Source organism: Aricia agestis, chromosome 2 (assembly GCF_905147365.1).
Source record: "Aricia agestis chromosome 2, ilAriAges1.1, whole genome shotgun sequence".
Lineage (NCBI taxonomy): Eukaryota > Metazoa > Arthropoda > Insecta > Lepidoptera > Lycaenidae > Aricia > Aricia agestis.
The window spans coordinates 16,927,192-16,951,687 of record NC_056407.1 but is presented as its reverse complement, the minus strand read 5'-3'; the positions used below and the strand labels follow the sequence as shown (position 1 = coordinate 16,951,687).

The following is a 24,496-nucleotide window of genomic DNA, read 5'->3' as shown; positions in this document are numbered from 1 at the left end:
GGCCTAAGGGCCTAAAAGTTGTTACTTGTATCCTATATTATATACTTTATAGCGGCAACTTAAACTTAAAACATAGGAACTGTGCCTCGGTCTCGAGATTTAGATTGTAGAATTTGCAGGTGAGGATAGCAAGGTAACTTATCTTGTAACCACACACTAACATCTTTGATCTTAATGTTCTATCCATGTAGAGACCTACATAGTACATTTTTATCCGTGCAAAGATTTTCTACTAGATAGTATCCTCTAGTAGTTTTTTTTGCATTTAACAATAAAAGGATATTTTACAATAACATATCTATTAATTACATTCATAATTGCCACCAATAAAAAAATAGGAGAACAAAATAAAACTTTTAGTCACACAGTTTTATATTAAATTTATTCTATAAATCTATACTTAATACAAAACTCTTATCATAATTTACCTACATATTATACACATCTTATATCTATTATCTAGCTATGGCGGCCATTTTGCGTGAAATGCCTCAAATTAGCCGCCTGGTTCTGAATGGCTAGTCTCGAGGCGTCATAGTTAGTGTTGCGACTCAGGGAGTTCAGAACTATCGAGTCGTGTCGGGTTTCCGGGTTGAGTTTAGTCGCGCTGAGGAACGCGCTGGTTTGCGACGGCAGCAGGCTCCCGGGTATGGGCTGGGTCCGGTCCAGCCGGTACTGCAGGTTCTGCTTCTCCATCTGATGGTGCTGGGTTCTCACTGCGAAGCGGTTGACGTGGACGGGTATGGGGACGACTATTTTGGTGCCGGAGCCGTTCTTGCCGGCGTGACTGCCGGACGCCAGACCGGCTTTCACTCGTTTCCATTTGGCGCGACGATTTTGGAACCAAATTTTCACCTGGAACAAAATTGAACATGAGTTTATCTTGATTGTAACTGAGTAGTTTCTCATTATAACCTTCATATTTAATATGAAAATTTTTAAGCATTTCAAGATTACAAAGAAAGAAATTAATTTCAACGTTACGTTACTAACGATATCGTTACCTACGTTGGTAAACATTACATTTTAAATTTAAGTTACGCAACTTTGTCATAGAAAAATTATTTTAAAACGGACAATTAGACTCAAGACTCAGTAGATTTCTAGTTTCTTGTACTTTTATTCGCTGTGTATATTTTCGCACAAATATTCGCACTGAAATGAAGCTAAATGAAATGAAATCGAATGAAATGAATTCGCGATGAAATCCTAGAGGACATTTTAGTTTTGAGCGTTCGACATTGTAAGAAGACTTCTAAGATGATAAGTTACTCTATGTTATTATATGTATCCACTATGAACCACTTACTTGCACTTCACTCAGCTTGAGCGCGGAGGCGATCTGGGACCTCTCCGTCAGGCTGAGGTACTTCTTGGCGTGGAACTCCCTCTCCAGCTCCAGCAGCTGCTCCGACGTGAAGGCGGTCCGCCGTCGCCGCGCCTTGCTCTCCCGCGGTGTCTCCGAGTCCTCCTGGTCACCGTCGGATTCGTTACCTGTGGAAAGAATAGTATCTTGAGACGCAGAAACCATTTTCGTAGAGCCCAAGTTTATGCGCAAAATATAGTAATAGCAAGGACGCTCTTTTCCCATAACTGTCATAAACTCATAACCAGCAGCATTGGGACGGCGAGTATCATCTCGCGACTGGCAAGAGAGTAGAGACACAGGCACAATACCGATTTCTAACATCCGATGCATGTCCGTGGTCCGTGAAAAGTTTTTATTGTCAGACGATCAGATGATCAGTGTGGATAATTCTTATTTGAGAGACTTAGGAACTAACAGCAGGCACGCGACTGAGAAACTAACTATATAACTGGGTGAATTTCAACAAATGACCATTTTTTATCATATCGGTGAACTTTTTTATTTATACATATTTTATATACTTTTCAGGTTGTATGTATTCTTTACGATATAAAATGTTCCCAAATTTAATATCATTAACACATCGTTTAAAACTAAGGAGAAAATTCAGTTTGTATTCTGGTTTCCACCGATATGATAAACCGGCACCGATTTTTATTTCTGTGCACCGATATGATAAGCTTAACCACCGAAATGACATACTATTTCAGCGATATGATAATATTATCTGTAAAATATTATATTTATGTATTTATTTTGATCAAGAATAGAGTAGGTACTTAAAATAAAATTAAAATATTTTAAAAATGTTAAATACAATATTTGAGTGGATATCAACAACTTGCATTTTTATAACATTTTGGAGATTAGGTGTTTACGTGTAACTGGTACAACAACCACGACCTAGACGAGTTAGCTTATGACAGAATGAAGTGAATGGCGTATTTTTATGCTTCAAGAATCAATGGTATTTTGTAAAAATAATTTTTTACACACCCTCTTACCCACCAAAATTGGAATTCGCGAGAAAAATAATCATTAAAAGAAACTACGTGCACTAAAGTTACATCACATTAACTTAACTATAAACAAACCAAATCTCTACCGATATTCAAAATAACAATTTGATATTATTGCCACAAGTAGGATAATTTAAGTACGCCAGAATTGCATAAAATCAGGGGTTTTGTGATAAAACGGTTTCCTTTCATTTCTGGCTGGAAACTGGTAGGACCCAGCCCACAGCCACCTCCTAAACGGGTTAGCGTGTGGCTGAATGAAGCAAATGGCGTATTTTTTATGCTTTTTTTTTTAATTCTCATCCCCGTGACTGTGTCAGGCAGGGCTTGTTGCTATCTTATTACATAATTTTGTACTTCAGTATTAAAATTTCTTTTACATAAAAAGTTCCAATAAATTATTGCTAAATACTAACTAGATACTTACAATTTACAAAATACTATGTCAAAATTAAAACAATAAAAAATAAAAATACGGCACAATGTTCAACTACCCTAATATCACAGCTTACAATCACAATAGTTTACTAGACTTTAGAAGAGAAATAAATCTCTCTTTTTCCCCCCAGGATTAGAGGCGGATTCTCACCCGTCATCGATGTGCCCAATTCTTGCTCAATATCATATCTATTTCTAGCAAAAATTGGACACTCGAGTGGAACCGTCTCCTCAACTCCTGGCTGACACAGGCACGACGGATCCTCCTTCAACTTGAATCTGTGCAACTAGAATGCGAATCCGCCCTGTCCAGTCAGAATCTGTGTGGTGTGTGATGTCTATCTTTTTGACTATTTTGTATGCAGCAGCAGCGCTTGGGAAAAAGAGTTTCGTGACTCCAGCCGTCCTTCCCACCCCGTATCTCCTGTCCAATTCCTCAATCTTATCCTCTCTCAAAATACGCTTGACGAATGAAACAGGACACAGATCGTAGTCAGATTTCCTTCTCAATCTTAGCGCGGCCTCCTTGGCTAATTCGTCAACCCTCTCATTCCCTCTCAAGCCTGCGTGCGCCAATCCAAAACAGGGAGACCTCCCGCCTCTGCAATGCAGCTTTTCGGAGGGCCGCCCTTGTTTGCACTGCCAGGGGATGAAGGGAACTAAGGGTGATAGCCTGGAGAGCCGATCTGGAATCGCTAAGGATACCGACCTTTGCCATTACACTCTTGCAGGCTATACTTACTGCTCTTTGGAGCGCTAGAAGTTCGGCCTGGTAGACGGTGCAATACGGCGACAAAGCAAGCTTGACGGCCTTCGTCTCGGCCTCACCCTTCCATACGGAGAGAGCGGCTCCGACTCGGCCCTCAATCTTGCTACCGTCCGTATAGATGGATGTGGCTGCACACAACCACATCAGCATACGAGTCCTCATCTACCATCCCAAACCTCAGCTCTACCTGCTCTGCCGGATGTGGGTCCTCAATCGCGGAAGCCATTCGTTCCACCTCTCTGTCCCTCAATGCCGGGTAGGACACTCCCTTCTTGATCTCATATAGTCTCGATGCTTCAAGTATTATAGCTTGTAGCGCGTGATTGCCTTTTGGCAAACGCTGCTAACGTGGGCGTTAAACGTCAACCCTTGGTCGATAATAAGGCCCAGAATCTTTATTTAACTGTGGTATTTAATTTACACACTCCCCATTTTCAAGCGCGGTGTGTCATATTTTAGCCATTTTTATGCTTAAGGGATCAATGGTATTTTTTAGAAACAACGTTTGGTAAATCCCACCAAAATTTAAAAATTCTCCGCGACAGACCTAAACTGTGTCATAAAAACTCAACTACAGAAGTTAGCACAATAAAATTGATATAATATTGTGGCGGTACCCACAATTCGCCTAACATTTCTGCATCGCGCTATCGAAGTTTCGGAGAACGGCAAGATATATACAACGTCTGAAATGACGTCAGTGGGCTTCGGCCTGACCGAGCATGCTATCTCGCTCGGTCGGAAGATCTTCCTTTTCGGCCGCCACGAACAACGTTAAATTGGTGACCACCGACAAGAACACGCATCCTTCTGGACATCAATCATCATCAACACTCCCCGCCCCTCCGCACCACGTCAGCAGACATCAAGCATAACCGGGTCGCCTTGACCATAAGCCGCGTTGGGCGTCCGCGCCGGTCGAACCCGGTCTGGCTTGAACGGGGCAGCCATAGGTTACAACGACCGGTCAACAAGCAGAGCACGGGGTCCCTCCCCTGGTCATTTCACGCGTAGCTTCGGCCCACACCTGACAACACAAGCGCATCGAAGAATACCACAGGTCTTCGGGGGGGAGTGATGTGGCGGTACCCACAATTCGCCTAAAATTTCTGCATCGCGCTATCGAAGTTTCGGAGAACGGCAAGATATATACGTCTGAAATGACGTCAGTGGGCTTCGGCCTGACCGAGCATGCTATCTCGTTCGGTCGGAAGATCTTCCTTTTCGGCCGCCACGAACAACGTTAAAATATTATGAAGAGTCAACTATATAAAATGACTACATAAAAATAAAAATCTAATCCAGTATCAAGTTTTCTGTTAATCGGTTTAGATATTGAGTAAAATAGTTCGGCGACAAGCCACCAAATTGGAAATCGCCTATTTATGTTTATTTTCTTGGAAAATAATAATTATTTTTAGAAAATAAAAAATGTATTATATCTAAGATAAATTTGGTTACAGATAATGAAGCTTAATCACTTAATACATTCATTAGAACCAAACAAAAATTTTAAAACTATTAATTACATTTAAAAAATTCAATCACCGAGATTATAAAATAATTTCCCGAGTGCATTTTAATGGCATACTTATATTGTTGGCACGAATATGCAGCGGTTTGATGCAAATCTGTCTTGACTGCGTGGAAGCACACACTAAGGAGTAAATTAAAATTGGGGTGGTGAGACTGTCCGACTTATCGATGAAAAGAAATGCTCAAATTTCTTTTATCCAGCGATATGAGGAAAATTCTCAGGACAAGTACATTTGAGCCTCTAAGTAACTATAATCGTTACTTATATAATAAAATATGGTATATAATAATAGATTAACTGGTCGCTGTTAAGCATTAGTGTCCTAACCCACAATTTTTTTTGTTGATAAATTTTGAATGCAGTCTTGTTCTAAATCATTTATAGAACATAACTGCATTCATAACTCAATACGTAATTTTTATGTGGGTTAGTACACGAATGCTTAACAGCGTCCAACTAATGTTCTACGAAATAATATAAGTTATTCCCTTAAATTATTCATATTTTCTAGTATGTAAGCGTTTTTGTTTGTAAAAAAAGTAGAGGGACAGCACCGATTTGATAAAAATAGATCTTTAAGTTATTTATTTCTACCTTTGTAATAGTCCTAGGCATATTATATTTTTGCCTTAATCCTATAGCTACCCATTGAATAGTAAAACAAATAATTTACAACATTATTCCCTTTTCGTAATAGTAATTTCAACGAAGACAAAAAAAAGCCGTTTGGGAAATTCACCCAACTATACTAACTGACTAACATTAGACTCTATCGTAATATTAAACAATACAAAAATGAAATTCTCACAAAATCCCACATCTTGCAATACTATTAGACGATAGTGATGTGAACGTAATTTTTTGGTATTTTATGTCCAATCGGCAGTAACAGGCGCAAGGCGGACCGCTGACGCGGCAGATCGGCCATCGCTTTTTATCGTCCATTTGATCGCCTCGGGGGGCGAGACCTCTTGACTGACTAGAGCTATTCTATCAATTTCGAGAATTGCGCCATTTGAATTGGATCTAGCATTTTAAATGATTACAAACTCACTATAGTTTCAATAAGTAACAGTGAACTTTACATAGTACCTATTATTCGTTGCAGGTTAGGAAACTAAAATGCTACTACGAAGCACTAAAACGTAATATTTTTAAAGACTTTTAAGAATTCATGTCGTCTTGAATAATAATGTTATCGAATCATTAGATATTCTCGGATGACATAATTGTGCAATTCCCTTGAAAAAATAGCCATAAAAGACCCCTTCTACAAATTCATACATTTATATCTTATTACTGCGTCGAACAACACCGACAGTTATCGAAAGCGCCAAATGAATTGTAAAGGAAATTTAAAAATCGTGTTGGAAGCTACTGCCAACCTTATTGTCTTCAAAATAGAGTACACGAGTTTAAATATATCGTTAAATGGAACTTGGTTAACACATAAAGCTCAGTTCCTGCCATTGCACGTTCTGAATTCGAATTCGAATCGCGTTAAATCGCGGCGAGTTAAATCACTCGTGAACTTTATATGCAATTTCGATCGAACTGAATGTTTATCGAGTGTCGATAAATGGACAACACTATGTGGATCACGTTCGAAGCGGCTTCAATTTTCACACCGCGGTGCGGTGACGTGGAAAAGGTAAATGCATTAAATGTTTTGTGTTTTAAATACATTTGCTAACATCGCTTCACCTTTAAATACAACCGTGAGAATAGTAGCTTCATGAAACATGAAATAAATGAAAAAACTTGTGTAAAGTCAAGAGTGGGAATTGAGACTGGACTGTCATTGGCAGATAAAAAGAGTGAGAAAATGTAACTTTACTTATTCTCCACAGCCTGCACCTGCTAGTAAAGATAAAAGACAAATTGATCTGTGAAATATCTAATTTACGCGGGCGAAGCTGCGCGGAACGTATATATTTCGAGTGGTCGCGACATATCACGCGTAAACGGCTGGACCCATTTTGCTGAAATTTGGTATAAAGATACATTGAGTCCCGAAAAAGAACATAGGATACATTTTGTCCCGGAAAAATGTACGGTTACTGCACAATATACTTTTATGATTTGCGCGTAAACTATTCAATCTATTTTGGTGGAATTTGGTATGGAGATACTTTGAGTCGCGGGAAAGGAGAAGGAATATTAATTTTGTCCCGGAAAATGTACGGTTCCCGCACAATAAACTTTATGATTATCGCCTAAACTATTCAATCTGTTTTGATGAAATTTGGTATGGCAATACTTTAAGTCTCGGGAAAGGACAAGGGATACTTTTTATCCCGGAAAATATACGGTTCCCGCACAATAAACTTTTATGATTCTCGCCTAAACTATCTATTTTGATTAAATTTGGCATGGAGATTGGAGATACTAATTTAAATCTGAGACAAGGAATGTTTTTTGTCCCGGAAAAATGTGCGGTTCCCACACAATATACTTTCTGATTTGCGCGTAAACGACTCAATCGATGTACGGGAACAACTATAAACTAAAGTCCACGCGGACGAAGTCGCGGGCAACAGCTAGTTCTGATATACTTATACGCTATATTATTATTGTAAAGTTTTCAGTTTAAAACCCATTCAGTAGTTTTTGCGTGAAAGAGTAACAAACATCTATACATCCATACTTACAAACTTTCGCCTTTATAATATTAGTAGGATTAGGTATTGTTACGTGCTAGGGTTCGAGGATTTGGAGAGAAAGACCTGGTGACTCTCTTGAAGACTTTATTCACTAAGTCTAGGTCACACAAGCACACACTAGGTCACAACACTTAGCACTAAGTCCAAACACTAATCACTAGGTCCAATCACTAAGCACTATCACTGTCCTAGGTCGTAGCCAAGTCGTAGGTTTTACTGGTTCACTAACTATTGATCACTTGTGTTCACTCCGAAATCGCCTTGATGATCGCTTGAACCGAACTGAACTGCCGGGCCGTCTACCTGCGGCTTTTTATATGGCGAGACGAATTCCAGAAAGTTCCCGATTCACGTAAACGAGTAAACAAGTATGGGAACTTTCTAGGAGGCTCGAGCATGTACCACCTAGCACCATCTAGTTTCGAGTAGGGGATTTATGTGTAGTGTGTCCCCTGATCAGCTTCGCTGGTTTGCCGCTAGATGGCACCACATGTCCGTATACCGTGTACCGTAACAGTATAAAAGACAAAAATTTATGGTAATAAAAGTATTGAGTAAACCGTCGCGTCGTCGATAGTGGTTGCCAAAACAATTTTAAATACCAAAAGTTAAACTAAGAAAAAATCGAAAATGATACTTAATAATCAGTAGAAAAATTCGAAATTAATCTGTTACTTAATATTAAATATCATGTTAATATAGATGTACTGGCTGACATAATAACACATATATATTTAACAATATCCTTAAATAAAAAGTTGTCCCAATACAATGGACATTGTCAGTTAAAGTACTACTCTACAAAAAAGGAGACCCTGCAAACATAACAAACTACAGACCAATTAGTTTGATGTCTTCTCTGTATAAGCTGTTCTCCTAATGTATCCTGGCAAGAATTGGGCCAAGAATCGATAGCAAACAGCCAGTAGAGCAGGCGGGTTTCAGGTCTGGATTCTCAACAATAGACCATATTCAAGTTATTAGTCAAGTCGTCGAAAAACATAAAGAATTTAATACGCCTCTATATCTGGCTTTCGTCGACTATCAGAAAGCATTCGACACTATTTCGCACCAATCATGAAATTGACAAGACATATATCCACATAATCATGAACATCTACAAAAATTGTAAAAGTCGAATCAAACTTGACAGGACTGGGCCGTACTTTGAAATATGTAGAGGCATAAGACAAGGTGACCCTCTATCTCCAAAAATATTCATAGCCGTACTGGAACTCATCCTACAGCAGGTGAATTGGGCTGAATCTGGCATAAATATAAACAACAAAATATATCTAAGTCACCTGAGATTCGCAGACGACATTTTTCAAACAATGCATCAGAGATAGAGGAAATGCTCAATACTCTACATCGGAATAGTATAGAAGTCGGCTTAGAAATCAACTTTGAAAAAACAAAAATAATGACTAACTATGTAGAGAAGCAGGTAAAAATAGACGACCATGAAATTGCCTACGTCGCAGAATATATTTATCTGGCAAAACTAATTCACGATACAGACGGTAAAGAAATTGAGAGAAGGATGTCAATCGCATGGAACCGCTACTGGAGCTTTAAGCATATTTTTAAGTCCAAAATGCCAATAAAATATAAAAAAGATCTTATGGATGCGTGTATTCTACCAACACTAACTTATGCTTGCCAAACATGGTCTCATACTGAACAAAACACAAAAAAGATCCAAATCTGCCAAAGAGCCATGGAACGAAGTCTACTTGGGATAAAGCTAAGTAATAAGTACAGAAACACTTTCATTAGAGATCAGACCCAACTACGGGATATCAGAGAGCACGCACTAAAACTCAAATGGAGGTGGGCAGGACATATTGCACGATACAAAGACGGCAGGTGGACAAAGTCGGTTACTGCATGGCACGGACCCAGATCAGGGAAACGTCGACCAGGACGTCCCCACAAACGATGGGCAGGCAGCGTACGAGCAGTGGCCGGCAGACACTGGATAGATGTGGCACAAGACAGGGAGTGGTGGTCAAATTTGGAGGAGGCCTTTACCCAAACGGGGGTTCCAAACAAATAAATCATTATGTAACATAATAGATAATTATACATATTAGAAATATTAACTAAGAAATTTGATTTTGTTATATTTTTGTGACATTGCTAGATAATAATTATATAATACAAACAATAATTGTACTTTTAACATTAATAATTAAATATGCTATTAAATTGATGTAGAATGTGATATTTATGGAATGTAGTAAATGTAGTAAATTAATTTTTCATTATAATTGCAAATTTTTAAAATATTATGTAATTTAATTTAGTATTTGGAGCAAATAAAAGGCTTTTTATTTTAATTTATTTTATTTTATTTTATTTTATTTTATTATGTTAAATATTTCCTTAACTCAATTATTACCGAATGCCCTTAGGCAAACGTTGCTATTTACTAAGGAGCAATTAGGCTTAAGGACCTTAGTTACTAGAAATTTAAATCTACCCACTTTTGTCTATCAATTTGTTAAACATGTTTAATTTGACACATTCTAGTGACAGCTGTCATTTTACTTTGATATTTCCCGCCGAGCGATTGTGTTCTGTTTAGAAATGACAATTTCACGCCACAGATGCGTTCGCCAGGAGCGTGACATTTTTTTTTTTTGAAGGAGCCGAAGCAAATTGGCTATTTTGCGTTATCAGAAGCTGCATTGTGTAATTTATTACAACGATTGGCGTAAAATTGTTTATCTGAATGGCGACAGAATACTTCAAGTAGCGAAAATCCCAGCTACCCAGTTTAGAGTTTAGACACGTTCAATAGCACCCTTATGTCACTAGCAAACATGGCAAAACTTCTGAATGCGAAATGATTATAAACGGCACTCTTTAGAGAAATTGTTAAATGTTATTTACCTACACCGCGGTGCTTTATAGAGCTAGCGGGTGCATGAGTTTTGAAAATGTCACGCTTTTAGAACTTCTTAGTAGGATAATAGTTTCACTCTGTCAACGAATTCCGTGTAAAGTTCACAGTTACTAATGAAAATTATATTGTAGTGAAATTAAATGAAAAAGTTTTATTTCCGAATAGGTTAATTTTACAATCCTACCAAAACATAAATATGTAAGAAAGAGCCAAGTTCAAATACAAACATTATGCTTGTGTTGACTTTGCCGTAAAAAGAATGGAGATCTAAATGAGTGCGAAATTCTATAGAAAATTGAAATCTCCTTACTCGCTTCGCTCGCACTCTTACTCGCCATACTCCTCCGAAACGACTTGACTCATGAAATTTTGTGAGCATATTGAGTAGGTCTGAGAATCGGCCAACATCTATTTTTCATACAAAAAAAATATATGGCAAAACAACGTTTGCCGGGACAGCTAGTAATATGTATTTATAGGAACCAAATAACATTATGAACAAATATTAGAGTCTATTTCTTTGCTTTATTTAATCTTTTTATCCCATCCCATCATCAGATTAGCACTTTTGTGAACATGATACCAAACTCGGATTCAACCCTGAACAACAACAAAAGAAGCATGAAAATCGGTCCACAAACGGCGATGGTTGAACATACAAAAAAATATAAACACGAACATGTATCCTCCTCCTTTTTGGAAGTCGGTTAAAAAATTTAGATTTTCGGACGTTAATATTATTATCTTAATAACCGTTTGAGCTGTGTTTATTAAATTTAAACCATAATATATTTATCTCGCAGGTCTCAATATACTCCATAAGCCAAAAGGGGTTTGGGTAATATTGGCGTCATTTTCTAATTTCGCGGCCACTCACCAAACCGCCATATTATGAATGAACATATCAAGGGGAGTAAACTTTATTATGGGGGACATATAGCTAAACTATATCGGAGCCGAGATATTATGCATTTTAAGTTCGTATTTTCAACTAAAAGTAAATTCAGTCATAACATGAATACTCAGGAAAATAAAAAAAAACGGCATTATTTATTAGCTTAAAGCCTTCCTCGATATATGGGCTATCCAACACAAAAATATTTTTTCAAATCGAACAAGCAGTTTCTGAGATTAGCACTTTCAAACACACAAACACTTCAGCTTCATAATATTAGTATACAGGGTGTAACAAAACTAAGTGATATTACTTTAGAGTGTGTACTGTGTATGAGTCCCGTGTATAGAGTTTAGTGTAAAAAAAGTAGCGCTGAAAAATAACATTTTTTTTCACTTTTGTATGGGGAAACTCTTTACGCCGGGGCGCTTGCCCATGCAAATCACAAAAAAATGTCTTTCAGCGCTGCTTCTTTCACAGTGAGAGCCATGCTTCGGCACGAATCGGCTGGCTCGACCGGAGAAATACCACGTTCTCACAGAAAACCGGCGTGAAACAGCGCTTGCGCTGTGTTACGCCGAGTGAGTGAGTTTACCGGAGGCCCAATCCCCTACCCTATTCCCTTCCCTACCCTCCCCTATTCCCTTCCCTTCCCATCCCTACCCTCCCCCTACCCCTATTACCCTATTCCCTCTTAAAAGGCTGGCAACGCACCTGCAGCTCTTCTGATGCTGCAAGTGTCCGTCAGTGGGCGACGGAATTTGCTTTCCATCAGGTAACCCGTTTGCTCGTTTGCCCCCTTATTTCATAAAAAAAGTGAACTCTATACAAGGGACACATAATATATACTCTAACTAAAGTATTATCACTTAGTTTTGTTACAACCTGTAGATATAGATATAAGTACAATTCATTTCATCATTTATTTTTATTTTTAGTTATTCGTACATTTTAGAAGAATGACTTAAGGAGTGTGCAGACGGGCCGTGCCGGGGCTCAGCAAAATCCACCTCCATACAATTAGTGCGATACGCGCATCCGCTTCCATACAAATTGTATGGAGGTGAATTTTTGCGATGAGCCCCGGCATGCTGAGCCCCGGCACGACCCGTCTCAGTGTGTTCACTCCTTTAACCAACATACGCCATCATTTAATGAGTTTGTAAACAATTTATTTTTCTTTTGCAAAAAAATGCAAATCCATTTTATCTTGAATTTCTTAAAGAGGGCTTTTGATTTTTTAATATTTTTTGTGTAAGTAAATAGTTAATATTCTATAAAACATTCCTGCAGCTCCACGTATATGAGCCGGGAAGTAGATTAAAAGCTAGACTAAAAATTCTGCCGAAAGGTGGCGTTCGGCGTCATAACTCATACTGCACTATGGCCAAAATTCGCTAAATAATGGAAATAATCGACATTTTATAATGGGAACAATACCCTAGAGTGATTTTACCTACAACACATTAATATCTATACAAGAACAATAATTATAATTATTAATTGCCTAATATTGCATTTGGCCCTTTGAAAACCACTGTCTAGTGAAATATAGTCTCAAGTCTGGCTATATTTTAGTCGGACGAGAGTTAAACCCAGTGTGAAAATATGTATGAAAAACCGGCCAAGTGCGAGTCGGACTCGCGCACCGAGGGTTCCGTACAAACCTGCAAGGTTTACAAAGTTCGTTCATTACGACAATCGAGTCATAACTATGGTATTTTTATTTCAAAATGAAATTCATAACATTACAATGGGGAAAGATGGAGGAGCATAAATTTAAGACAAAGATCTCTTTATCGTTTAAGTAATAGCTCTACGCGTTCATGAGGAAAAAAGTAATAAGTTTATATTTATTAAAAAATATATATTTTGTAATGCAACTAAAAATTTAAGGTTTTCGGAATTTTTCCTTTATGTGTGCTATAAAACGTTGCTTCATGCCAAATTTCAAGATTCTAGGTCGACTGGAAGTACCCTTTAGGTTTTGATTCCCTTGCGAGTACTTGCGAGTTTCAAAATATGCAGCTTAAATTGCTGTTTCTTTTGATTGCGTTGACATAGAAGTTTGATTTTGTTACAGCTTAAAGGTATTATAGACCTGAGTATTTGGTATGAATTTCAATTTAATACCTCTACGCGTTTATGAGGAAATGGGTAGTAAGTTTAAAATTATTAAAAAAAAATATATTATGTGATGTAACTAAAAATTTATGGTTTTCGTAATTTTTCCTTTATCTATGCTATAAGACGTTGCTTCGTACCAAATTTCAAGATTCTGAGTTCACGGGAAGCACCCTGTAGGTTTTGATTCCCTTGCAAGTGTCGAAAATTTGCGGCATAAACGGCTGTATCTTTTGATTGTGTTGGCTTAGAAGTTTGATTTTTTCACAGCTTCAAGGGACAGTAGACCTGAGTAATTGATATAAATTTCAGCTTCATACCTCCACGCGTTCCTGAGAAAAAGGGTCTTGACAGACGGACGGACGGACAGACGGACAACAAAGTGATCCTATAAGGGTTCCGTTTTTTCCTTTTGAGGTACGGAACCCTAAAAATTATTCATATATTTGACACGGACGAATTCGTGGGCAATAGCTAGTGAGAAAAAATTATATCCAACAGATAAATATACCCTTTCTATACCTGTTTGTTAAGGATAGCTCCATAAAGTAACGTTAATTACTACGATTTTGTGAACATAAAGCGCAAGAATAAATATACTAAAATAATCGTAGCTCAGCTTCGATATTACTTAGAACAATTTTTATTACTAATATGTGTTTCTCTAATGTAGTGCTACAAAATAGTATTGGTTTAATCCCTGGCCGCTGGAAAAATAAATGACGCCACAGGTCCATACAAAGTTACTCAATGCCCTTTGACACGTTTATATGATATTATGTCCAAGATAGGACTATTATAGTCTAGAGTCTAGACGCATTTGACGAGTAATTGCGCATTTATTGAACTGAACAAGTTTTTATCAAAATTGGTTCAACGTTTTGAACTCTACACACCAAAATCAAAGGAATTTTATATAGATATTGGGCCGTAGGCACACATTTAGCTTAAGCATTTTTTTAAGCAAAATTTTGTTTTGATAACTTTATACCTAATGGATTAAATGTAGAGCTCACGTTCCTTCCCATGTACAGATCAAACGCAATACTTTTAACATAGTACCTATATTACCTATACAAAACTTAATAGTATTTTAAAAAGATAAAACCGACTTCAAATTGTACGTACTTAATTATAAGAATTAGGTAAAATTCCCTATCTCAAAAACTACTGAACCGATTTTGATGAAACTTTCAGTATTCCCTAAGTCGAACAATACCTAGCAGTACAACAAAAAAAGAATCACTTAAATCGGACTTGCAGTTCCGGAGATATGCGTGCACAAACATAAAAACATACATACATACACTTTTGAAATTTGGCACATTTGTTCAGAAGCTGCTATAGATTAACATAATATACAAAAACTGGATAGTTCCGGAAATGTTACATACCTACATACGCGTCGAATTGATAATCTCCTTTTTTTGAAGTAAGATGGATGTTTTTACTACATAATTAAGAACCCATGAAGCAGCATTTTAATGATGTCTTCTTACCTTGTATGTCATTCTCAGCTCCGTCGCTGTCCACCTCGCTGCCCACGCTGACCGGGCTCTCTCTCTTCTCCTCCTCTCTGCCCGCGATTTGGGGCGGGAGACCAGACCCGAACACTCTACTGAGCCACGGCTCCTGGTATGCGAGTAGAAACGGAAAATTCACATTCTGCTGCAAGAACGGCGCATAGTACCGCATTCTTTCGACGTTGGGCCGATCCTCCTCCTCCTCCGACGTTCTCGAATGCTCGGAAATATTATTTTCGATGTCGATCTCTGGCGATTGGCGCCCACTGCCGATCAATGATTCTATCGAAAACGGTTTAGGTATCCTCCGCTTTGTCTCCGTATTCGTTTCCGGCTCCATTTCACTTTATTTGTCACGAAACACGGGCACAATTTATATTCACTGGCAAATAAGTGAGTAAAAAAAATCATGAAAGAGGACGTCGCGCAATTTAAAAAGTTAAATTCAATTTTGGAACATGCTGCACGTGTGTACGCCGCGGCACCGTAGTGATGTACTCGCATATTTTTCGTTCGGTACGTGACACGCCCACATATGGGGTGTAGACGAAACGTAATCTTATTTTATTAATGTCCCAACGCTTCGGCTGAACGAACATAAGCTTTATTACCATGGCCATAAAACCACGATCATTACGGCGCAGCGCTTTTCCGTAAGGGCGCAGCTACACTGCGCGATTTTCGAACTTGAGCCTTGCTCCCCTGTGATTGAGTAACTTTAACCTAGCGACAATTCAGTTCTTTGATTTGAACAGTATGAAAGGAAATGAACTCTAAATGCTCCGGTCGTAAGACAGTTTTTACATTTATACTTTTACACTTAACACCTTTGCATTATAAAGTAAAGTAGATTAAGTGTACTTTTGGCAACGTGTGAAAGAATAAGATGAAACACTTTGTCCACGTGAAGGAAAGAGACGGGTATAGAGATATTTGTGGACGCACTGAACAAGGATAATTGGTGATCACTGATCAGAGTGTTTTGCTGGTGTCAGCACTTTATACAGTGATCGTTTCGTGCTGTGCTTGAATAATACTTTTCTTCGACTCGCTAAATATCTGAGTTAATTTTCTCCTTCCACTTGAGTATGTACAAGTATTGCCTCGGCCACGTGACATAATGCAACACAAATTATGCTTACCTACTTAAGAGGGCGACTAACCCCAAAAATCAAACATCGTCCTTCTCTCTTCACACTCACGCCCGTCTTTCATATGCCAGGTGAAGAAGAACGACGCGGATTCATCGCCAAATTAGTTTTTTCTCAATAACTCGATAAATATTCAACATTTTAAAAATCCGCTAGGTCGATCTCTCAATGATAGAATTTTATACAATGTGTTAAAATATTAACTAAGTTCAATGCACGGTTACGACAATATATGAAAAATTCGTGAAAAATAGATGCATCTTTGTGTTTTTTTCCTATCGAGAAAATTTTAAGATATCGTGTTTTTGCTCAGATCGAATTGTCGGAAATATAATGATCTAATTTTAGAAAATGAAACAATTCGGGGCTTATTTTCAAGTACAAAAATGAATTATAAAATCGACTTTTTAGTCGCCCCCTTAAGTTACAGTGCAAGTAGAGATTCGTTAGTTTAGTTCAGAGGGTGCTTCCTTCAGCCATCTGTCCGGTACTGTAGGAGTCACTACGGGTATGCGACCCCGAACTGCTCTAGCTACTGCTGTCATGACCCTTCTCCTGTGACAGTAGTATCCTATGCCCCATTCACCTCCCAACTACCCAATAAGGTGGAAGCCCCCCACCAACACCGACTGGCGATCCTGGCCAGTCACAAGATCTGCTAATGTAGCAGCTTATATTAACGTTAGGGGTCTCGCTAACGTTCACGTCCCTACTTCTCTCCAATTGTAGCGGTTCCCCGTTCCATTGGACTCAGAGTGGCAGGGGCAAGAGTGCACCTGTGTTAGCGCGAACACTGACATTTTTATTGTATCGTGCACTATAATATCTCCTGCGCAAATGACTTGGCTATGGACATGGTTTTCCGATTAGATATAAAGTCCGGCGGCGATGGGCAGAGGTAGAGAGGTCTGTGTCTGATGCAACCAGGCCTTGTCTGATGTCTGCACGCTGGCGGCTGAGGGAAGGTGGTCGCTTCGCATTGCATGGGGCTGACAGTGTGATTCGGCAGCACCCTAAGTGACAAAGCAGCTCTATTCAGGGAGGCCCTGCTTTCCCCAATCCGGGGAGGGGACTAGAAAAGGTGTCCTAAAAAAGGCTTAGCCCCAATATATTCGGAGGTGGTAGCCGCGGCTGTCTCTGCATCACCTTTTACGCGGTCGAAAGCCACATAAGAAAGGACATAACATCTCAAAAATTTATGACATGACTTTTGCTGCGTGGAACGTGCGTACGCTTCTTGACCGCGAAGACAATCTGTGCCCTCCTCGTAAAACTGCTCTCGTGTCCCGAGAACTTCGACGCTACGGCGTGGATATCGCTGCTCTCAGTGAAACACGCCTGGCTGACGAGGGGGAGAGAGTTGAGCGCCTCGGCGGGTATACTTTCTTCTGGAAAGAAACTCCGTCGTCAGAGCCTAGAAGGTCTGGTGTTGGATTCGCGATCAAAAACAACATTGTACGCAAACTGGAGGAATGTCCAATTCACATCTCGGACCGCGTTACCACGTTACGTTTACACCTGGCCAATGACAAACATCTTAATGTCATCAGCGTATATGCGCCAACCATGGACAAGGATGAGGACATCAAGGACAAGTTCTATGAGGAAGTCACGCGCACCCTCTCTAGGATTCCACATAGAGAACAGGTACTTTTGATGGGCGACTTTAATGCGAGAGTCGGACGTGACTTTGAAGCTTGGCCTAAGGTCTTGGGAAGACATGGTGTCGGGAACATGAATAGCAATGGGCAACTTTTACTTACGCTTTGCGCCCAATTCCAGCTTGCTATAACCAATACCATGTTCAGACTCCCGGCAAAGTATAAGACCACATGGATGCATCCGAGGTCGAAACACTGGCACCTGATTGACTATGTAATTGTCCGACAACGTGATATTTCCCAAGTGCATATTACGCGTGTTATGCGGGATGCAAATGCGATCTGCTCTACTGATCACAGACTCGTCATCGCCAAACTGAGGCTTCGCCTACACCCTCCTCGTAGATCCCAACGTATTAAGCCTAAATGCCTAGACATTGGAAAAATGCAGAACCCAAGTGTGCGTGAGTCTTACAATCAGCAAATTGGTGATACTCTTCGATTGCTGGACCTTGAGAACGGTGATACTATTGCCAAATGGCAAACGCTCTCGTCCAATATAGTCGTCGCTGCATCGGAAACATTGGGTATCAAATCCAATGTGTACGAAGATTGGTTTGATGACAATGACGAAATTTTGTGCAGGGCTTTTCAGAAGCATCGTTCTCTGTTACGTCAGCAACTCAATAACAACCGATCGGAGAAAGTTAAAGAAAGTGGTGCGGAGTTGCGCAGGCACGTAAGAGAAATAAAAGACAAGTGGTGGAAAAATAAGGCCCAACGCATGCAGTGGCTTGTTGACAGTAACCAACTGGGAGCTTTTTATGATGAGGTCCGTAAACTTGTTGGTACTGCTAGCCGTATTAGTGTGCCCCTTAAATCACTCGACGGCACAGAGCTGCTGACCAACAAGCAAGATGTTCTTAATCGTTGGGGAGAGCACTTTAACAACTTGCTCAATATTGACCGAGCTGCAGACCTCGCCCACATCAGCTCAATGTCTGCATTGCCCACGAGTAATGAGTTGGATAGCCCGCTGACTCTGCAGGAGGTCGTCGTTGCTGTACAGCAACAAATGAACAACAAAGCGGTCGGCGTTGACCATGTACCCGGAGAATTGTTGAAGTATGGTGGCTCAGAATTGCATCAAGTCATTTTCAAACTTTTCGCTCAACTATGGACTGAAGAACGTGTTCCCGATGACTTTAAAGTCTCTTGTATTTGCCCACTTTACAAGAACAAAGGTGACAGAGCTGAATGCAATTCTTATAGAGGTATTTCCCTGTTAACTGCCCCGGGGAAGGTTTTTGCTCGAATCCTACTAAACCGCTTGATACCCTTGTCTGAAAACATCTTGCCCGAGACCCAGTATGGCTTCCGGCCTAATCGGGGCACATGTGAGGCTATTTTCTCTATCCGCCAACTTCAAGAGAAAAGCCGAGAACAAGGTCAACCACTTTTACTATGTTTCGTTGACTTAGAAAAAGCCTTTGATAGTGTGCCTCGAGAAGCTTTATGGGTGGTACTATCGAAACTTGGATGCACGGATAAGTTTGTTAGAATGATCCGACTCCTGCATGATGGTATGCGTTGTTGTGTCAATGTACACGGCGAGGAATCAGAGTTCTTTCCGGTGAGCTGCGGCGTTAAGCAAGGCTGCGTGCTCGCACCAACTCTGTTCGCTTTGTACTTTGCAGTAGTAGTTCGGGAGGCCCTGCAGACTTTATCCGAGGGAATTCGTATTCGATATCGTATCGACGGCGGCGGAGTCTTCAACCTAGCCAGGCTTAAAGCTCACACCAAAGTGTCTCACATGATCATCACCGAGATGATGTATGCAGACGATTTGTGTTTTGTGGCGGAATCCTCGGAGGGTCTACAAAGACTTATGGAGAGTCTCAATGAGTCATGTCGAAGATCAGCCTAAAAATCAGTGTAAAGAAAACCGAGGTAATGGCTCTGGATACACTGCGTAGACCTTCGCTCGACATCAAACTCGGTAACGACTCACTTAAAATTGTGGACAAGTTCAAATATCTAGGCAGCACTATATCATCTAAGTGCCTCCTTGATGACGAGGTCAACAGCAGAATTGGAGCAGCTGCAGCAGCATTTGGCAAGCTTCGTCTCAAGGTGTTCCGCTCACACGACATAAAGCTCACTACGAAGGTGGCTGTATACATGGCAGTCGTTCTACCCAATCTGCTGTATGCATCTGAAACGTGGGTCCTATACCGCAAGCATATCCGCACATTAGATAAATTCCATCTAAGATGCCTACGCGACATTATGAACATCCATTGGTCCCAACGTGTTCGAAACACGGAAGTTCTACGACGAGCTAATGTCAGCGGTATAGAGGCATATCTAATGAAACGGCAATTGAAGTGGTGCGGCCATGTCTCTCGGATGCCTAACACTGCTGTGGCCAAGCGCGTCTTTTATTCTGAACTTAGTAATGGCAAGCGAAAACAAGGCGGCCAATTACTGCGGTACAAAGACGTGCACATGCGCCACATGAAGAAGTGTGACTTAGATCCGTCACAATGGGAGACAATGGCTGCGGGCCGATCACTATGGAAGCGGACCGTGAGCACTAAGGTGTCAGAGTATGAGAAAGTGCGTGTGGCCGAGCTAGATGCTAAACGCGACGCGCTCAAGGCTCGACCACCTGTAGCCATACACTATCATTATGAAGGAGGGGTACTGACTTGCGCTCAATGTTCTCGCACGTTTAGTGCAAAAATCGGTTACGTCAGTCACCTGCGAGCACACGAACGACGCTTGCAATAGCCGTAGACCCAAAGTCGCTGTGGCCGAAATCGGTCAGGATAGATATATATATATAGAGATACGTTAACTTCTTTAGTTCCACTAAATAAAACTTCACTAAAAAAGGTTCTCTGACATCAAACTCAAGTACAAACCTCAGTTTATTCAATAAACATAATCTGCCTTGTGTTCTTTCCAACTTTATTTTCTGGTTTCCTTCTCGTAATGGCTGCTAGTTCTTTTTTTCCGTCCCCCTAACATTATCATCTGATCGCTACCAGCTCATCAGCTAGTAGGTACTGGCACGGTAAGCGCAGCACCAACTCGGCAGTCATTAGACAGCAATTTGTCCCCACCCGCTCCCCCGGCCCCCGTCACTTAGCGACAACCCTCGCCAAATTGATTGTGGCCATTCCTTACACCGTCATTATGACGGAATTATTCGTCTATAGACGGTACGGACTGGTATTTTAGAGAAAAGTTTCTTCTCATTGTTCCATAAAAGCAAGATATTTTTAATAAAAAATTCTATGATTCTTTAAAATTATTGTGTTTCAGTATTTTGATTGCCAAATACTAAGCAAGTTTTTATATTAGCGTCCCTGAGGGATTTTTATTTGTTTTTTTTTTATTTAATCTGATTCAAACAGTATGGTAGGTTATTTTAATGTTTTGTTTTATTCCAGGAAGCTGAAGGTAGCTATACTACACGTAGTTGACTATAGATAGATCTAATTTAGACCTCATACTATGTGATTCAGATACCGTTACATCAGAACGTCGCAAAAATAATAAAGTAAATAAAAGCTATTAAATTAATGATCTATTGTTTGTCCGGTTAGGATTCAGCTGGCGATGGGCATGGGAACGCTGCACGAGACCGGACTGAGAATGTATCGGGCTCCGACAGATGTGTTTATTGGACTTGTAAAACAATTCCATCATTTAAATCGTATTTAAAGCGATGCGAACCTGTCGATAGTATTTTCCTCAATCTAGTTTGTGGCCGCGGTGTAGACATTAGACATTGTGACATCGATGTTCACTGACTACAAGTTATGTAGAGAGATTGTAGAGCGTATAATTGTAGAGTATCTACTACCTATGTTACCTACGTTGGAAATACTTTGTTGACTAAAGATTAATTAATATTATAATTTATAACCTTCTGAAGGATACACCTACGTCTAAGTAATCTTGATAATGAAAGAAGAAAATTACATATAATATCAGCATAGTAGTTTATAGTAATTTATTATCTTTCATGCAAGTTTTATTTGCGTTGAGTATTTGAAATATATCTTATTATCAAATAATACGAGTAACAAGTCATCGACTAAACGAATTCACAGTAATAAACATTTATCATAATTTGCGTCTATTACACATAATAGAATAAATTCACAACAAAATTCTTATTATACTCGGTCCCATAACATCAAATATTAAAACAGCCTGTGTATATTTGACAGCGCATCCCTCTCTCACACGGCCATTATAGGTACGCGTGAGAGAGACGTAGATGTCGACAGTGCTTCGCTGTAATAGCTCGTTTGTAAGTAATGATCGCGGTCACGCCCCGCAATCACGAGTCGGTCGTTTCATTGGCAGACGCTAGGGATGGCATTTGTTTTTTTTTTTTATATCGAGTTAAGTCGATTCATTAGCGTGTAGTGATGATACTCGGTCCCCCGCCGACCGCGCATCATAATTTATCAAATTAGAAGACATTATTGCTGGTAAATTAAATTTGTGACAAACATTAGGATATGTGCTAGTTCTCAGACATGTTTGATGTGGATTATTTAATTATGAAGAAGGGTAAATCGACTCAGCCCTATAGCTCAGTGGTTTCAAGTAGAACATTTGCGTGCGCCTTACATGTCAAGTGTTTAGTTTCATCTAATATACTTTTGGGCAGGCAACAACCATGAAAACTAACGTATACTTACTTACTAGATTTTCCAAGAATATAGTGTTCACTTCTAATTTTATTTTATTAAGACACATCACTCTGAGTCTCAGTCAGGATGAAGAATAATAATTAATATGTAATTATAAAATGCATAAAAATTTAAGCTAGCATGTAGTAAAATATGATAGAATCAATATACCTATTATGGATAGCATCCGATACGCTAGGTGAAGTAGTTATTAGTGTCTTAAACTCTAAACACACCATGCCGAAGATACGCGGCCGAAGCTAGGCAAGATTACGCCTGCAATGTATTTTAAATTACCGATGACACACCATGCCGAAATTACGTCGTGTAATAGCGTACAGAAGAACTTCGGTCGAGCGTAAGTTCGGCAGCAATTCGGCGGTAATGTTTTTTTTCGGACAAAGTTACGCAACTGAATTTTCGCCACGTAATTTCGGCTCTCATTTGTGCTCTCTCTTATCAGCCGAATGCGTCGGAAGTCGGAACGTAATATCGGCCACGGAACTTCGGCCGCGTATCTTCGGCATGGTGTGTTTAGACACTTAGCGCTTCTTGAATAGCTATTGTGTCTGGATTTCCCTCGATCGAGGTATCTATTAGACGATATTTAGCCGTCGGTAATTTGTGCTTAGTACCAAGTAACTAAATTTAACTTTTACACAGCTATGATTTTTTAACCTTCAAAATATATTTTTAGGAGTAAGTTTATCCAAGTAGAGTACTAACTCTACTAACTCCTCACCACCTATTTTAAATGTTAAAAATAAATTCTTCTACTTATTTGCACTATTGAAGTAGAGATTCTCTATCAACACTTGCTCGACACAAACGCAATCATAATAATTTTGCATAAATGTTCCACGTCATTTTACTGAACAACTCTACAATCTATGAATTCCAAATTCAAACTCCCCTATCGTATCGAATGGCGCGCTGTCATGTCGCAACACTATGCACTTTACGCCTGTCACTGACACATCACATCGCCACCCATCACAACTTGCACCCTAATCTCGTACTAATAAAATAGAATATCGTAAAATTATTAATTCGCAATAATAAATTCTGAATATTTAAAACACGAATAGTCGAATACATTTCAATCATTTTTGTCTCGTAGGAATTAGGATTGTATTAAGAACGAATTTAAAGTACCTAGTTATAACTTATGAACCAAACCAACCAACCAATTGAGTGATATTTTTTCTTATCAAAATATATATTACGCACATTTCAAAAATACAATTTTAATTGCTTTGGAAATGAAATCGAGGGATAATATTTTGGATGATTTCAACAACACTAATTTATCGACCAAAATCCCAATAAAATTTAATTCTATAAAAAAGTAAATTTTAAATATCGTTTTCGGCATCTGAACTGCCCTGGGGCAGGGTGGGCCGATAGGATACGGAAACATCTGAAGTTTAAATTAAGAACATAAATTACGTATTGCATAGTAGGTACTAGTGCAATACGTAGTTTAAATGTTCTTAATTCTACGGTTGTTTCCGTATCCTATCGGCCCACCCTGCCCCAGGGCAGTTCAGATGCCGAAAAAACTAAAAGATTGTTGAAAACGGTATATTTGTAGAGTATGTCTACACGTAGTTATAATACGAAACAAACTTTAAGCAAATACATAATAAAAAATTAAACAAGTTTAATAAATTCTAGAGTAACGTCAATAAGTCATTCCTACTTTGATCTGACATTGATTGCACTAAGTTGCGGGTAGATATTAATAATTATTATACTTAATCTATGGAAATAATTTCGCG

The 24,496-nt window shown here is 39.3% G+C and overlaps 1 protein-coding gene across 1 annotated transcript; it reads right to left on the bottom strand.

Annotated features, from left to right (window-relative positions):
* Window positions 1–419: 419 nt before the first annotated feature.
* Window positions 420–15,730, bottom strand: LOC121739895 (homeobox protein GBX-2-like). The gene is made up of 3 exons (XM_042132494.1): window positions 15,225–15,730; window positions 1,310–1,494; window positions 420–855 (listed from the first exon to the last, which is right to left on the bottom strand). Exons 1-3 carry the CDS (start codon window positions 15,586–15,588, stop codon window positions 460–462), a joined length of 945 nt encoding a protein of 314 aa, XP_041988428.1. The 5' UTR covers window positions 15,589–15,730; the 3' UTR covers window positions 420–459.
* Window positions 15,731–24,496: the final 8,766 nt, after the last annotated feature.

Coding starts and splice junctions, on each gene's coding strand:
- LOC121739895 (XM_042132494.1), bottom strand. CDS start 15,588: ATGGAGCCGGAAACGAATACGGAGACAAAGCGGAGGATACCTAAACCG. Junction 1,495..15,224: donor AGCTGAGAATGACATACAAG/GTAAGAAGACAT, acceptor TTCTTTCCACAG/GTAACGAATCCGACGGTGAC. Junction 856..1,309: donor TCAAGCTGAGTGAAGTGCAA/GTAAGTGGTTCA, acceptor ATTTTGTTCCAG/GTGAAAATTTGGTTCCAAAA.